This window comes from Pelodiscus sinensis, chromosome 12 (genome assembly GCF_052426305.1).
Source record: "Pelodiscus sinensis isolate ZL-2025 chromosome 12, ASM5242630v1, whole genome shotgun sequence".
NCBI lineage: Eukaryota > Metazoa > Chordata > Testudines > Trionychidae > Pelodiscus > Pelodiscus sinensis.
In genome coordinates, this window is record NC_143063.1 from 24,468,379 (window position 1) to 24,483,819 (window position 15,441).

At 45.5% G+C, this 15,441-nt stretch overlaps 1 protein-coding gene across 1 annotated transcript in view; it reads left to right on the plus strand.

Annotated features, from left to right (window-relative positions):
- Positions 1 to 1,260: 1,260 nt before the first annotated feature.
- The window catches only part of SHCBP1 (SHC binding and spindle associated 1), a 37,710-nt gene continuing 23,529 nt past the window's right edge, over positions 1,261 to 15,441 (plus strand). The window contains exons 1-5 of the mRNA XM_075940189.2: positions 1,261 to 1,418; positions 5,728 to 5,898; positions 6,899 to 7,014; positions 11,021 to 11,229; positions 13,130 to 13,222. Coding sequence (XP_075796304.2) covers positions 1,322 to 1,418; positions 5,728 to 5,898; positions 6,899 to 7,014; positions 11,021 to 11,229; positions 13,130 to 13,222 — 686 coding nt within the window. The 5' untranslated portion in view covers positions 1,261 to 1,321. The remainder of the gene's footprint in view (positions 1,419 to 5,727; positions 5,899 to 6,898; positions 7,015 to 11,020; positions 11,230 to 13,129; positions 13,223 to 15,441) is intronic.

Below are 15,441 nucleotides of genomic sequence, written 5' to 3' on the forward strand. Positions count from 1 at the left end.
CTTTGATAAATTTAATTTTGTTGTCTGTAACCCACTTTTCCAATTTTTCAAGATCTCTCTGAATTTTAGCTGTATCCTATAAAGTGTTGACAACCCCCTCATCCTCAGCTTTGAGTCATCCAGCCAACGGGAGCTGACAGATTTTGCTGGGGGTGGGGACATCACAAGAAGTGATCTCCCCCACCCTAGAGAGTCACATGGAGCAACCAGCTGCTTTGAGCCGTCTGGGAGCATGTCTGAGAGTCCTGCTGGCCAGGAGTGGCCTAGGTATGTGTCTCCCAGCCAGATCCTGCCTGCAGCACCCCATGCCCTCCCACACCTCAGCCCCAGGTCACCATCCAAACCCTCTGAACCCCCTGCTCCTTGTCACAACCCCCTCCTCTACCCAAACACCCTCGTAGATCTCACACCCACTCCTGCATCCCAGTCCCCTTCCCTCTGTCCCAGATCCTGCACTTCCTCCATAGAAAACCGTGGCCCTTGACCACGTACAAAATCTTGAAGTGCCTCCCCCCCTCCGTTCCATATGGAGTCCATGGCAAGTACGGCCATACAGAGCTTCTGAGTTTAGGGTGAAATTCATTTCTGAGCATGGAGGCCAGTTCAAAGTTTATGCACAAGTTAAATTCCACTAAAGCCCTCTTTTTAGGCTGATTCAAAAAACAAAATGCATTAATCCCTTTGTTTATCAAATTATGGTTTTGGCTGGTGGGTACAAAAGCAAAATAACACTGGAAAAAAGATGACTATGCACTGAAATATTTGAAAGAATGGTGAAACCCAGGGAAGTCAGAGATGGGCTAAAAAGTTGTAACAACTTAGATAAGTTTTCCCTGGATAAAAATGACACGAGGAGCCCTAACGATGAAGGTGTTTTGTAGTAATAATAAACCTGTTCCATCAGCTGCATGTTTATATCGGAATCCTCGGTAAAAATCGGATTGGAAAGTTTGATTCACACGACTTGTTGGGGGGGGTGTAAGGCCGGGCACTTCTCGCGCTACCAGCCCTTACAGCGCGGCTGCAACATCATGCAGCTCTCGCCTCCGCCTGGCTTTAGCCGCTTCTCTGCCCCCGCTGCAGCCCAGCCCACCTGCCCCTCCCCCGGGCCGGCACCTCCCAGAGGTCAACGTTCCACAGGGGCGTTATCTGCCCGCAGCCCATTGGCTCCCACAACGCCCGCCGCGCCATGCGCCCAATCAGAGCCCTGCGCCGTGCTTGCGTGGGGGCCGGCTCCGCGGCCCGCAAAGTTTGAAATTCCCGAGAGCGGGCGGGGCGGGCTGAGCCGCGGCCGGCTGGGGGGCGCGGAGCCGGCGTTCGCATGGCGCAGCGGGGGCCCGAGCCGGTGCCTGGGGAGGAGGCCGGGCCGGAGCGGGGCCCGGCGGTTGGCGGTGTCGGGCTGCAGGGCGCCAATCGAGGTATTTCCCGGCTCCCCGCGCTCGCCCCCCCCTTGCGCTGCCCCTGCGCTTCAGTCCGTCCTCAGTGTCTGCCCCTCCGGCCCCTCCCCTGCAGCCTGTCCCGCCGCCTCCGGCCCCGCGGGAACAGCCTTCCACTAGCCCCCCCCCCCCCCAAGCGCGGCGCCCCCGAATTCATGCTCCTCCACGCTGCCCTGCTCGGCCCTTCTTTTATGCCCCTCCCGGCTTTTCAGTCCCGTTGCTGTGGGCGCTGCTGACGGGGCGGTGAGTGCCGAGTAGCCTGCGAGCCCAGGGGATTAGCGCGACAAGGCGGGTCAGGTGTAGGGTCTTCTACTGGGCGGGCTTGTGTGCCTGGGAGAGACCAGGAGCATCGAGCTCTTCAGTGTCAGGGAGCATCAGCTGGAGACACCTTCCCAGGACATGAGCCCCTGAATTCATTCGCTGTGCCCCTCCAAACCCAGAGAGTGGTAGTGGACCTTTGAGGTTTTGGTCCCAGTGGGTAGAGACTTGGCAGGGGGGTTCTCTCTCCACTTTTCCCAGGGGTCTGAAAAGTTCCCTCCTGCTGTGTCAATGGCACCTGTAATTCCAGTTGCTCATGTGCTGATCATTTAGCCCAGCATGGCCTGTGCTGCACCTGGCTAGCAAAGACCTACTGTAGAGCTGTGCATTTTGGACTGGGGCTGTTAGCATTTAGCTGTTTACATGATGAACCAATAAGCCTGGGGGACTATAGGCACCACACTTTACAGCAGGCGGGAGCCGATACATGCGGGGAGCCAGCTCTTGCAGAGCTGCCACCCCAAAGTGCTGCTGCCTCTGTAGCAGAGGCAGCATAAGGGGTGGGGACAGGCTCCGCGCAAGCACTAGCTGCTGCCTGCCCCACTATGTGTAAATATGTAACCGCTGAAAAATTCAGTGGTTACAGATTTACAAAAAAAACATGATTGTTAGCGTTCCTCGTTTGGGGATGTCCTTTTAAACTTCAAAAAATAATTGTTTTAATGTTTATATGGCTCTTGCATTAATACATCATTGGCGTGTGTGTGGGATTGTTGAGGGGGGATAGCAATCTGTAAGACTGTTAACAGGCTTGAGGCCATCAGTGCGGAAAGGACTCTCCAGAAAGGGGTTCTCCCAGCACATTTTTGGTATCCTCTGAGTGTAACCATGAACTCTTACCAATGGCCATACTGGCATTTTTTCCTGAATTAGCTATCACTTAGACTCAGTGTTGGGTAGGGATGTCAGCAAGTTGTTGACTAGACAATTAAGCAATAAGCCGAGGTTTATCTGTTAATCTAGTCAACTAGTCTCATTTCCCTCTGCCCCCTGCTGCCACTACTGGTTGGTGCTGCATGACCAAAGCCAGGGACCAGAGCCCACAGCTTGTTGGGTGACCAGTGACTTCCTGCAGACTCCTTGACTTCAGCTTGTAGAGATCTGGTGCTGCAGGAGAGCAGGAAGCTGTGCGGTACCTCCGGCAACCTTTGGAATTTCAAGTCCCTGCAGGTGGTGGGGGAACTCGCAGCTCCTCAACTGGGAATCCCAGACAACCATGGGGGAATCAAGCTCCATGCCCCTGAGGGCACTGGGTGATGCCCAGAGCTGCTGGTGAGATGGGTATCCTGCAGCTCCCAGCAGCTCGTAGTTTTTGCAGATGCCCCAAATGTAGTAATGTTGGGATCCACACATCCCCATTTTGTCCGGGGTATTTTTAGTAAAAGTTAGGGACAGTTCATGGCTTTTGTGAATTTTTCTGTTTTACTAAAACCTGTTGGTGACTTTTACTAAAAATACGTGTGGCAAAGTCTTAGCTTTAGCCAAATACATATTTGGTTTTTTTAAACAGGTATGTTTGCAGGAGAAAGGGCCTTGCCCTTTCTGCTTTGTGATTTATAAGAGCCTGAAAGATCTTAGACTTTTTTGTTTTTTACATTCGAAGTTCAGTTCTTGTCTACACTCAAGGAATTTACTATGAATGTTTGGTCCCCTTAAAACACATGTAAAAGACTTGCGTCCACACCCAAGTAATCCAGCTAGGTTATGTGTGTTAGCATCTAGAAGTTCCAATAGGTTGGTGCCCCACTAAGCCAGGCACTGTACTGCTTACATGGGAAGCTGCAATGCCTGCCCTCTGTAAGCTTACAGTCAAAACAAGCCATGTAGAAAGAGAATGGGAGGAGAAACAGGCACAGAGATGAAGTGATTGTCCATGGTCACATAGCAGGTCAGCAGCCAAATTGGGGATGGAATCTGGGGTCCTGACTCTGTCTTGTGCCTGGTCTTCTGTATCTCATTGCTTGCTGCAGAATGAGAGCATGTTTAGTTTATGCTTGCATGGATAAGGGATGTCAGAGTGTACACAGCCACATGATTAACCGATAAGCCTGGGCTTATTTGTTAATCTTGAAGACTACAAGATTTAGGACTACAACAGAGTTTAAAGAGAAGCTAGATAATTTCATGGAGGTTAGGTCCATAAAGGGCTATTAGCCAAAGGATATAAATGGTGTCCCTGGCCTCTGTTTGTCATAGGCTGGAGATGGAAGGCATGAGACAAATTGCTTGATTATTGTCTTCAGTTCACCCCCTCTGGGGCATCTTGTGCTGACCACTGTTGGCAGACAGGCTACTGGGCTAAATGGACCTTTGGTCTGACCCAGTACGGCCGTTCTTATGTACTCGTGTTCTCTCCCCCTCCCCCCCCCCACTGCCTTTGAATCAGAGGCATCAAGTTGGTGGGGAGCGGGAGGCAGTACCCATAAGGAGATGGCTTAAAAGCCATCTACCCATGAGCACCGGATGTGCCTATCCCCACCCCCACCCACATGCAGTTGCCTCTGATAGAGGGGCAGCAGCTTGGAGGGTGACAGAAGCAGGTGGGAGCTGATACTTCTGGGAGCTTGCTTGAAAGCTGTCTCCCCACGTGTATCTGCCTTAGCTGACTTGCCTCTCCCTGCTTCCCTCCCTCCGCTGCCTCCTACAGAGGGGTTGGGGGGACACAGGCAAGGACTTGTGCTGAGGGGAGCCAGCTTAAAAGCCAGTTTCCCCAGCTCTGTGGTGCTGCCTGGCCCTCCCCTTGCTCTGTGCTGCTGCTCAACCCCTGACTGTGGAGGGGTCCAAGCTCCCTGTGGACAGGGACTACTGCCGTGGAGTAGCCTCTGTCCATGGGGATCTCAGACCCCCACGGACGGGGCTGCTGCCACCCTGCGCTGCTGCCTCTGTAAAGGGGGTAGCAGTGTGGGGTGGCAGGTGAGAGGCGATCTGTGTGGGAAGCTGGTTTTCAAACTGGCTCCCCTCGTGGACCTCCTGATAGGCAGTAGTGCACGGTGGCAGGGGGCTCCTTGGGAGTGGATCCAGGAATGCACTGGCTGCTGGGCCCGCTTCCAGGAATGATCAAATAGTCATGTAACTGCAAAAATGTCATGCGTTTACAGGACTATTCAGTTACATGCTATCTAACATCCCTAGTGTGGATCACGGTTGCATGGTTCAGCTTGACCACCCTCAGAGCATGGTAGTTTTTTCAGGTGTCCAGTAGCTTTGAGGAGGGCATTGCAGTTGAAATAGCTGAGCAGAGGAACTAGCACAAAACTGCATTGGTTCAGAAGTCAGCATTGTTAGCATGAACACACTGAACTATTTGTGATTGAATTGGTTGTTAGAAACCATTTTGATCCCTAGTGTAGGATGCCTGAGGTGACAGGTGAACTGATTAAATGGACCTGCACTATAGATTAAAGGCTGAACTATTGAGGGAAGACATTTTTAGCTGCATTTGATTATTTCTTGACTTGCTGAGGCTTATTCAATGCTTAATGAACACCTGTGGGTGGAAGGGTGACAGATGGGCTGATGGACACTTGTATGTAATTGAACATTTCTGTCTCAGTTAAGATCTGGATTGTAGATGAGGTAGACCTTGTCTCAGGAGGTCATCCGGCAGTGCAATCATGCTGGTCCTGATATTTCTAATGTAAAAAATAGTGGGGGGGGGGGCGGGGGAGAACCTATTCTATTAGCGCAAGCTTGTCTGAACTTCTGTATAATACACCCAAATGAAACAAAAAGCCATAATCTGTTTGAAAAATTCGGTTTTGGTCGTATCCAACAGGTAGGGAGATGCTGTTTGTCAAGTGTATGTACCTCTGAAAAATGGAAAATCTAAGTTAGCTATTTACATGCCACTCCAACAGTAAATTAGCCTGTGGACCAATAGAAGAGGCACACGTGGATTTTACATTTAGCAGTAGATTTCTGGGACAGAATGAGTGAACACTACTTGAATTGAGGTTGACTTTTTTCTTTTCAGAATTGTTCCAAGAAGATGATGACAGATGCACTGATTATGGGAGTCATGACAAATCAGGGTCCATTTTAGGAAGGCACGTGCTAGACAGGAACGCACTATTCCCAGACAGCTTCCAAACAAATCACCTTTTGTTTTATGACCGATTTAAAGCCTATCAGGATTACATCTTGGGTGAGTTACCTTTCTGCTCCTAAAATTCCCTGTTGTCATGATCTCGGTAATATTGACTTCTCTGGTGATTCCGTTTTAAGCTGTATATATTTCATTTTTAATTGCACCATTTTCCATTCATAGCATGGTAACTAAAGAGGAACTAGATTAGTGGCAGGAGTACAGGAGAGGTCAATTAATGATGGAATTGAGATTCTAAAGAGCCTTAAACTCTTACTTGTACATGAAATAGGAAACTCCTTTAGCTGAAGGACTAGAGCTTAAAGGGATTTTGATATTGCAAGAGACTGAAGTCTGAACAATTGAAAAGCGGGGAGGAGGGGTATTTTTGATAAGACTTTGTCCCTACTGCTAGGGATGTAAAATTTTGATCAATTGGCTAATCAAATAGTCAATGCAATTTGTGCTGCTGCTTTGAAATGCCACGTGCAACGTTGGGACAGCTGGGTCTGGCCCTGGGCTCCCTGCTGTGCTGCTGCTTTGAAGCAGCCCCATCTCTTCTCTCCCCCCCTTCTCCTCTCCTGTTGCCTCTTTCTGATAGAGGTAGCAAGGATGGGGAGGGGAAGCGACTAGTTGACTATCTGATCAGTATTTGCTTATCCGATAGTCGATTAGTCATTCACATCCCTACCTCCTCCCCAGGCGTATTTGAGACACATGGGGATCGGGCAGGCAGTTGCTCTTTTTTCAAAGCTTTCTGGGGGTTGAGAGCAGCCTTGTTAGCTCTCCAGGACTCTGGGCCAAGCTGTTTGGGGGCAAGGGGCTGTCTGCTCTTTGTTCAGCAACAAGTACAACTGGGTCCTGGTGTATACTGGGACTCTGAGCCACTAAAACAATACAAATGAAAAGACAGTGGAACAAAGCTGCAGCCCACTTCTGACATAATAAAGGAACACTAAAACCCCATCATGTTCAGCTTCCCTTGAATTACTCATGTGAACTTTATTCCCTTTGTCCTTTTATTGCATAAATACAAATTGTGATTTTAATTTAATTTTAGCTGACTGCAAGCCCTCTGAGGTAAAAGAATTCACAGCTGAGTACTTAGAGAAGGTCCTTGAACCATCTGGATGGCAAGCAATCTGGCGCACTAATGTGTTTGAGGTGCTGGTCGAGGTAAATGTAATTCACTTGCTAGTCATTTGTCTCCAATTAACATCAATTTACTCCACTGTTAACAGGCAAATCACTTCTTTTTAATTAAAGTTTATGAGCTGATAGAAAATAGCATATTTTTCACATCTAATTGTCAGTGTGGAGGACAGAGCATTAGGCAAGAAGCTGTTTAACCACTTGCAGTGGCTTGAGTGCTTGGACAGGAGAATGTAGGAGAACAACTTGTGACATGTAGCAACTTGAGGTGCAGTTAACTAAGCCCTCATGACTGTAACTTGTTCTGTGCAGACTGTAAATTGGGGCCAGAACTGTTTTGTTGTGTGTCCACTACCTAGCACGATGGTGCCCTGACTGGCTCTTCTAGGCTGCTGTAGTACAAATAGTAAATAATTATTCCTAGGACGGCCTCTCTTGCTCTCACCGAATGATAGTAGGGATATCATTTTTATTCTGCTGGCTGGGTCTTTGTGAAAAGTTTGTACTCTGGTTCCATTGGTTAGGTTTGTTCCTTGTTCTGTTGAACAAAAAAACTGATGAACCTATAAGCCTGATTTTAAATAGGAGGTGAAATCTAGGCATGTTTTGAAGTTTCTAAAACTAGATATGGTGTCAGCCTGGAATTTTTCTTCTCTTGTTCCCTTGGCCTTAGAAGTTGCTTTATCTTCTGTCTGAAGGTTACTTTTTATATTACACCAGTAAGGATGGTATTGAGTTAATCATTTTTTTAAGGTATTCTCTCGTTATAAACAAATGCATGGTATTGAAGTTTTTTTAAGGAGCTAGATTGGCTTCAGTGATCGTATCAGTCATTCAAGGATGTCCGTTTGTGAGCACACAGGCATTTGAACTGTTGAAAGGATGCCGAGGTGCGTAAACCAGGGCTTGAGAGCACAAGGTGTTGTGTACTGGCTTTGTTGTGGTTTGGGTGGATCAGGATTTGCTTATGTTGCACGTCACATTTCCTGTCAGGAATGGGTTTTCCTGATGTTAGGATCAGATGCCTAATGACGTGGTCCTCAGTTGGGTTCCCCCCAAGGTGGGTCAAGCAACTGCTAGACTTCCCAGATGACTTGGAGGCCTCCTTTAACTGGCAAAAATTGTCACTGTTGCTTTTGGAATGCACCAGTATTTATTTAACAGCATCTGGGTTACATGGAAGAGGGGGCCAGTGCAGAGTGGCAGGGGACTAAAGGACTCCAATGGGGTGACATACATTTGTAGTTTTTGGTCTAAGAGGGTTCTTTTGAGATCAGAGGAGGAACCTACTCCAGGGAAGATGTGGGACATCTGAGGGATGACTCATGGACAATGGCTGACATTCCAGGAGTCTGTGGAAGGTCAAAATAGTACTTGTCTTCAAAAATAGGAAAAAGTAGAACCTGGGGAATTGGAGACCAGTCACATAATCTTGATACCCAGAAAAATACTAGAACAAATTATTATACAACTAGTTTGTTCAAACCTGGAAGATGAGAAATAGCCAATATGGATTTGTCAAGAGCAAATCATGCCAAACCCATCCAATTTCTATTTTTTGACAGTGGCACTGAATAGGGCAGAAACAGTAGAAATGATACATCTTGATTTTTATTAACGTTTTTGACACATTTCCCCATGGCAATTTCATAGGCAAGCTAGGGAAATTTGGTCTAGATAAAATTACCGCACAATGGTTAGAGAAACTCTCTTCACATGAACTAGACACCTGCTGCTCATCCATATTAGCCAATTGGTGCTCACAGGGCTTGGGATACAGGGCTGTTTCATTGCTGTGTAGACTTCCACTGTGAGATAGGGATTAAGGATGTTAAATTGCGTTTAATAAGCTAATTGGTAGTCAATGGACTTTTAAGCTGGCTTCCCTCAGCACCGGTTCCAACTCTCCCCCCTCTTGCTGCTTCAAGCAAGGGAGAAGTGACTAGTTGAGTGGTGACTCGATTAGTCATTTACATCCCTATTAGAGATGTGAACGGGTAACTGGTAAACATTACCCTTAATGGGCTCGTGGGCTTGGAGTTGGCAGGCTTATGGAGGGCTGAAAGTGACAGCCGGGTTTGGGTTTGGGAATGGGAGGGAGATACTACTTCCGACCTGCCTGTGGCATGGGGGTGTGTTCCAGTCCCTTGCTGCTGGCTGGAGTGGACCCCACCCCCACTTGCCTCCATTTAATTAGTTCATGGTTAAACACAACATTTAACTGTTAATTAACTAAACAGGATTTACTGAGAGATGGGAAGGTCTCGGAGTGCCATGAACCTAAGTTGACTGGCGTGTGTTAGCCACAGAAGTCTACTTCCTGTGTAAACATACTAAAAGAGTAGTTATTAATGGCTGGCTGTCAAACTATGAGGACTTGTAGGGGTGTGTCTTGGGTTTTGTATTATTCAGTGTTTCCATTCATGAATTGAATGATAGAGTACACATTATGCATATAAAATTTGTAGATAAGACAATGTTGGGACAGTTGCAAGCACTTTGGAGGACAGGACTAAAATTCAGAAGAATGATACATTGCAGAACTGGTCTGAAAAGCAAGTTGATTTTTATTAAAAACAATTGCAAAGTACTATACTTAAGGAAAAAATCAAATGAACAGTTACAAAATGGAAAGTAACTAGGCAGCAGTAATGCAGTACAGCGTTGGGGTTACAGCAGATCACAAGTTAAACAGGTCAACAGTGAGATGCCGTGGCAAAAAAGACACCCTAAAGTTCCATAGCTATCCCAACCTAATTTCCTGTCCTACCAGGGAAATTAGTAGGCTTAGTGTTTGTACAGTGCTGTGAGGATGGAAAGCATTCTGGGGTATAGTGCTAGGAGTGTTGTAAGACCTAGTCTATGCTTAAAACTTAGGTTGACAACTATGGTGCTTTAGGTTGCAGATTTTTCATAGCCCTAAGTTCCATAGCTATCCCAACCTAATATAGGGCATAGATGAGGTCCCACTCTCATTCACTCATCGGGTGGGTGCAGGGGGTTGGGGTACCCCAGGGGCGTCAGAGTTTTGGTTGGGCCGTGTCGGATGTGGGGCTTGGACTTTGGGTTTTGGGGTGCAGGAGGAGGCTCTGTGTGGGCAAGTGGCTGGGATGTGGTTCTGATTTGGGGCAAGTGCTTGGATGTTTGCTTTGGGAGGGAATTTGGATTCAGGAAGGAGTTCAGGGCTGGGGCAGCAGGTTGGGGTGCCGGTTCTGGGAAGGAGTTAAGGTGTGTGAGGAGCTTCTGATCTGGGGCCCAGCATAGCAAGGGTCCCCTTCTACAGACAGCATGTTGCCTTTGTATGAACCCGATTTTAAACTTAACCCTCCTTTAAATAAGGGAAATGCTATCCCCATGCTATGCTTAAAACACCTGCAAGTAAAGTACAAACTTAAAATAAGTAGAAGTATACAAACATATGGGTGGCTTCTCTTTACAGAGGAATGGAAGTTGTTCGTGTTTCCCATCAATGTAGACTTGCATTGATCAGTGTTGTCCTCTCCCTAAATTGACATACTTTAGGAATCCCCATGCCACATTTGGTTTCTGATGAAGTGCTTTCCAGCTAAAGGGCATGGCAGCTTACAAGGCTGAAGTATGGGATTAGTGCTCAGGAATTCTTGCTGTTTCTGGCTGTGACATTGAATTGCAGTGTATGCTGCTGTAAGGCACATGGATCCTGATGTTTTTCAGAGCACCCTCAGCTTCAAGGGAGTTGCCAGCTCTCTAATCCAGGCCTCTGTAAGAAGACAGTAATTTCCTGTCCTACCAGGGAAATTAGTAGGCTTCGTGTTTGTACAGTGCTGTGAGGATGGAAAGCACTCTATGTAAGTCTATGTATTTTCTGGGTGCAGAGTTAGTTTTGGGGTTTATAATGTCTGCACATGCTCAGACAACTGGTATAAAATGCCACACAGAGTGTTAACAAAGTTTCTGATTGATTTATATAATAAGACTAAATGTGTTATGCGCATTGTGTTGGCTTTCCCATTGCGCTCAAGCCACCCTAATAGCTATGGTGTTAATACAGGTTGTGGATGTGGAGTACTCTGCTCTGAAAGCTGTGGTTCGGCTCAGTGAACCTTTCCTGTGCGACTCCGATGTTAGCACCTTTACCTTGGAGTGTATGCAAGAGCTCTTGGAGCTGAAGGAGCATCAGTTACCACTGCAGGAGCTGTGGGTTGTGTTTGATGAATCAGGAGAGTTTGACCAGACAGCCCTGGCCGTAGAGCATGTCAGGTAAGAAAATGTTCATAAAAAGTTAATTGTCTCCTGAGCTATTCTTTCTTTAATTTTAAGAGTCTGTTTAGGTGTCATATCTGAGCTACAATAAAACTGCTATAATGTGTATGTGTTTCTTACAGTTACTGTTAGTGTCCAGTCAGAGCGCTTTTGGTAGACTCCTGTCTGTGAATTCTTGACCATTCTTATGGTTACATTGACCGCGCCTTAGAAGTAAACCTGACGGCAGCTAGCCCAAGAGCAAAGTTGACTGGTCAGAAGAAAAACACTGCTTGGTTTCATTATAGCCCATTATAAAGTAATTTGCTACTAAGCTTAAAAGATGCAACTCTCTCTCTTCCTTGCTGTTACTGGATTGTCTCACTTCTACCCTTGGCTACACTTTCTCCTCCATAACCCCCAATTATTCATTGTGGTGAATCTTTTTCCTGCATTGTTTTTAGTTTTCTCTTCCTGGATTCATTTTTTCTTTTCCTGTTGTGTGCGCACTACCTCTCCCTTATTTGCTGTTGCTTTGATGTGTATTTGAGACTACACACTAGGGATGTCAACATGTTCTCGACTACACAAGGCTTATTGGTTAATCTTGTCAATTACACATTTCTCTCTTCCCCACCCACCCATATCTCTGTTTCAGAGGCAGCAAGGGGGGAAGCAGTAGCTAGTGCTGGGGGGAACTGGCTTAAACGCCGGTTCCCTCCAGCACTAGCTCTGCAGTGCCACCTTCCCCCATGCTGCTGCCTCTATCAGAGGCAGCAGTGGGGGGTGGGGGAGGCTGCCATGAAGCCCCTCTGTCAGTGGCAAGCCTGAGTCTGCTATGGGCACAGGCTGCTTCGCAGCAGTAGCTCCTGTTCATGGGGGTCCGACCTCCCCACAGACAGAGGGTGCTCTGCATCCCACAGAGCAGCCTCTATTCTTGGGGAGCTCAGACCCACTATGGACGGGGCGGCTGCCACCCTGTGCTGATGCCTCTGTATCAGAGGCAGCAGTGCATGGCAGCAGGCAGCCGGTCTGCACAGGAAGCCAGTTTTTAAACTGGCTCTCCTTGCTGACCAACTCCCACCTGCCACCCCGTACTGCTGCCTCAAATAGAGAGATAGCAGTGCAAGGTAGCAGGAGACCCCTTCGGAGTGGGGCTGGGAGTGCATTGGCTTCTGGCCCTGCCCCTGGGGATGATCAAATAGTTGTGTAACCAATAATACTTTATGCAGTTACACAACTATTAAATTATATGATAGCTAACATCCCTACTACATACTTTATTTATTTTCTAATTCTTCCTTTAAGATCTTTTTTCCTTTCTTTTGTACTACTTTGCGCTCTTCTTCCAGTATATACACACACACACTTCATAAGGTTTTAAAAAAAAAATCAGTAATAGCCACAAGGTCTGGACTTGAAGACTAAACTAAGATATGGGACCCCACTCTCCTGGACAATGTCCTGGTGAGAAGCCAAGACCCTGGACTTAGCTCCTGTATCCTGTTTTTGTAATGACTATAGATGTCTGATAAGTCATAGCCCAGAAGAAGGAGCATTTGATGGGTGAGTGAGCTAAGCTTAATGTGTCATGAGAAGAGGCCAGTGGAAGGATTTGAACTGGAGCCACATGCTACAAACTTAAATGCTTAAAGTCATTTAGGAACATAAGTCCCATTTTCAAAAAGTGAGTTAGATGCTTAGCCTAAGTTTAGTTTAAGTCAATGGCCTTTTTGAACACTTTACTCACAGTTTTTACAGAAGATAAGGAATATGAGGCTAGTGTCTGTATATGAATAGCTTGGAGGAGAGTGAGATGGGGACTAGAAGTTGTGATATTTTGAGATGTCTTCTGCAATTTATTACTTTTCTAGTTTCGGTCCTATCTTTTGTGAAAGTGACTGTTTTATTTCAAAAGATTTTTCTACCAGCACATATGGAGGAGTTGGGATGAAGAGGATGAGGATGACTTTGATTATTTTGTCAGATGTGTTGAACCTCGACTGAGACTGTAAGTGACTTTTTATAAACACTTAGTTAAGAAGTGCTGGAAGGGGAAGCATGGGAGTAGTGATGGATGAAATGAAAATCATACAAAAATCTTTTTATTAGCAAACAAAGCTGTTGCATCTTCAGATTACTGTCAGGCACTAGAAATCTTGTATTTGGAAATAGATCCTGCGGTAATAGATACTTTTTATTTAGCCCTTTTTCATAACCCTTTTCATTCCACTAGATGGCGATCCAAACCCAAATATAGCCTCTGTCAAATGTAAGAAGACTAGTTTAATTTTAAGTGTGAAATGTGTTCCTAATTAAGACTAATGTGTGATGCTCCATATACCTCCGGGTGTGGAATAAGAACCCAAATGGAACAGAACATAGAAGAAAACTTGAAAAACCAAAACCAAAAATGGATGTTGAAGAAGGCATGTGTATTTTTTCCCCAGTGAGGTTATTTTGTATTACATTTTTCTGAATGTGGCTTTTTAATACCATCCAGCCATTTGGAACTTCGTGCACAAGGGCACACTTGGGAAATATTAAAAACGTATTTTTAAATACCTGAAATGAATCACTAGAAAGTGGTTTTGCAAGTTTGCTAGGACTTTCCCTCATTTGACAATACATTAGTCCAGGGGTTCTCAAACTTTGTGATTCTGTACCTCTTCCCCCCAAGTTGCTCACAACCCCCTGGGGGTCGGGACTCTCAGTTTGAGAAACACGGCATTAGTCCATGAAATCTCATGCCTGTTTTCCTCAGTCCTTTTTTGTGCCTTGTATTTATTTAGAATAGGAATTCAGGAATGCACATTGCATGCCAATCCAGTTTTGATACTGTGATTGAAGTGGAGATTCTTTGAAATGGAATTCATTATGATAGTTCGGTTCCATGTTCTACTTGGGTCACATAGAGCTCACACAAATTGGGAGGATATGTTTTGAGGCCTCAAAATATTACATGTGGAAATAAACATTCTCATGTGTTTATGTATCTACATTGCAAACAGATGGGGGAGGCAGAAGGAAGAAGTTGCTTTTTTCCTTGGAGGGAAAAATACTTTGCATCTAATGAAACTTGAATGTAATCACATGCAAACAGCCTTTTTTAAAGTAGCTAATGGGCTGAAAAGGGAGTTAGAAGCATTTTTAGAGAGGACTCAAATGGGAACCATAATGTTTCAGGTTTGTATTGCAATGAAGAGTAAATATTTTCTTTTCTCATTCCCAACTCTGTACTTGAAGCAAAACATGTACTCTAAGCCATGCAGAAGTTTATATGCTCTTCTGCTCTGATGTGAGCACTGATGTGATGTGTTGACTATTTAGTAGTAATGTACATCCTTTTATTCATGTAGATGTGCAATGTTTTCATTCTTTTTCAGAGAGTCTCCCATGAGTTTTGATTAAATCTTGTACTGCAAACTTTATCTCTGATTCCATTAATTTTTTTAAATAAAAGTTCTTGTCTTGTAAAACTGATAAGTCTATGTAAATTATTTTACTGAAGCTTGGTAAAATAATTCAGTTTTAAAGTAGAACCTCAGAGTTATGAATATCTTGGGAGTGAATCTGAATTGTTCATAAATCTGAATTGTTCATAAGTCCAAACAAAAGTAGAACTTTTGTCCTTTCAAAAGTTTACAAGTGAACACTGACTTAATATAGCTTTGAAACTTTACTAGCTGTGTGGAAGACAAATGCTGCTTTTAACATTTAAAATTTAATTTAAACGAAACAAGTAGAGAAACTGTTTCTTTAACTTGTCAACTCTTTTAACGTTCCCTTTTTTAGTAGCACTATACTGGATTTACTTTTTCCCCCTTTTTGGTCTCTGCTGCCTGAATTTCAGTTCTAAATGAGGTGTGTGGTTGAATGGTCAGTTTATAACTTTGGTGTTCGTAACTTGGAAGTTTTTCTGTATATAGCTACAGAGTGATCAGTTCTAAAAGTGAGAATAGACACTAGGATCAAACTTAGATACAGTTTCCATTGTTTTCTTCTAGGGATATCAATGTGTAGACTACACAATTAACTGATAAGCCTAGGCTTATCGGTTAATCCTGTCAACTACATGCATTCTCCCCTTGCTGCCTTTGATACAGCAAAGGCAGAGGCAGCAAAGGGAGTGAGGTGGGAGCCGGTGACTGGGGAGCACTGGATCTGCACCCCTTCTAATCCCCGCCACCCGCATCCTACGGAGCAGCCTCTGTCTGCAGTGAGCCTGGG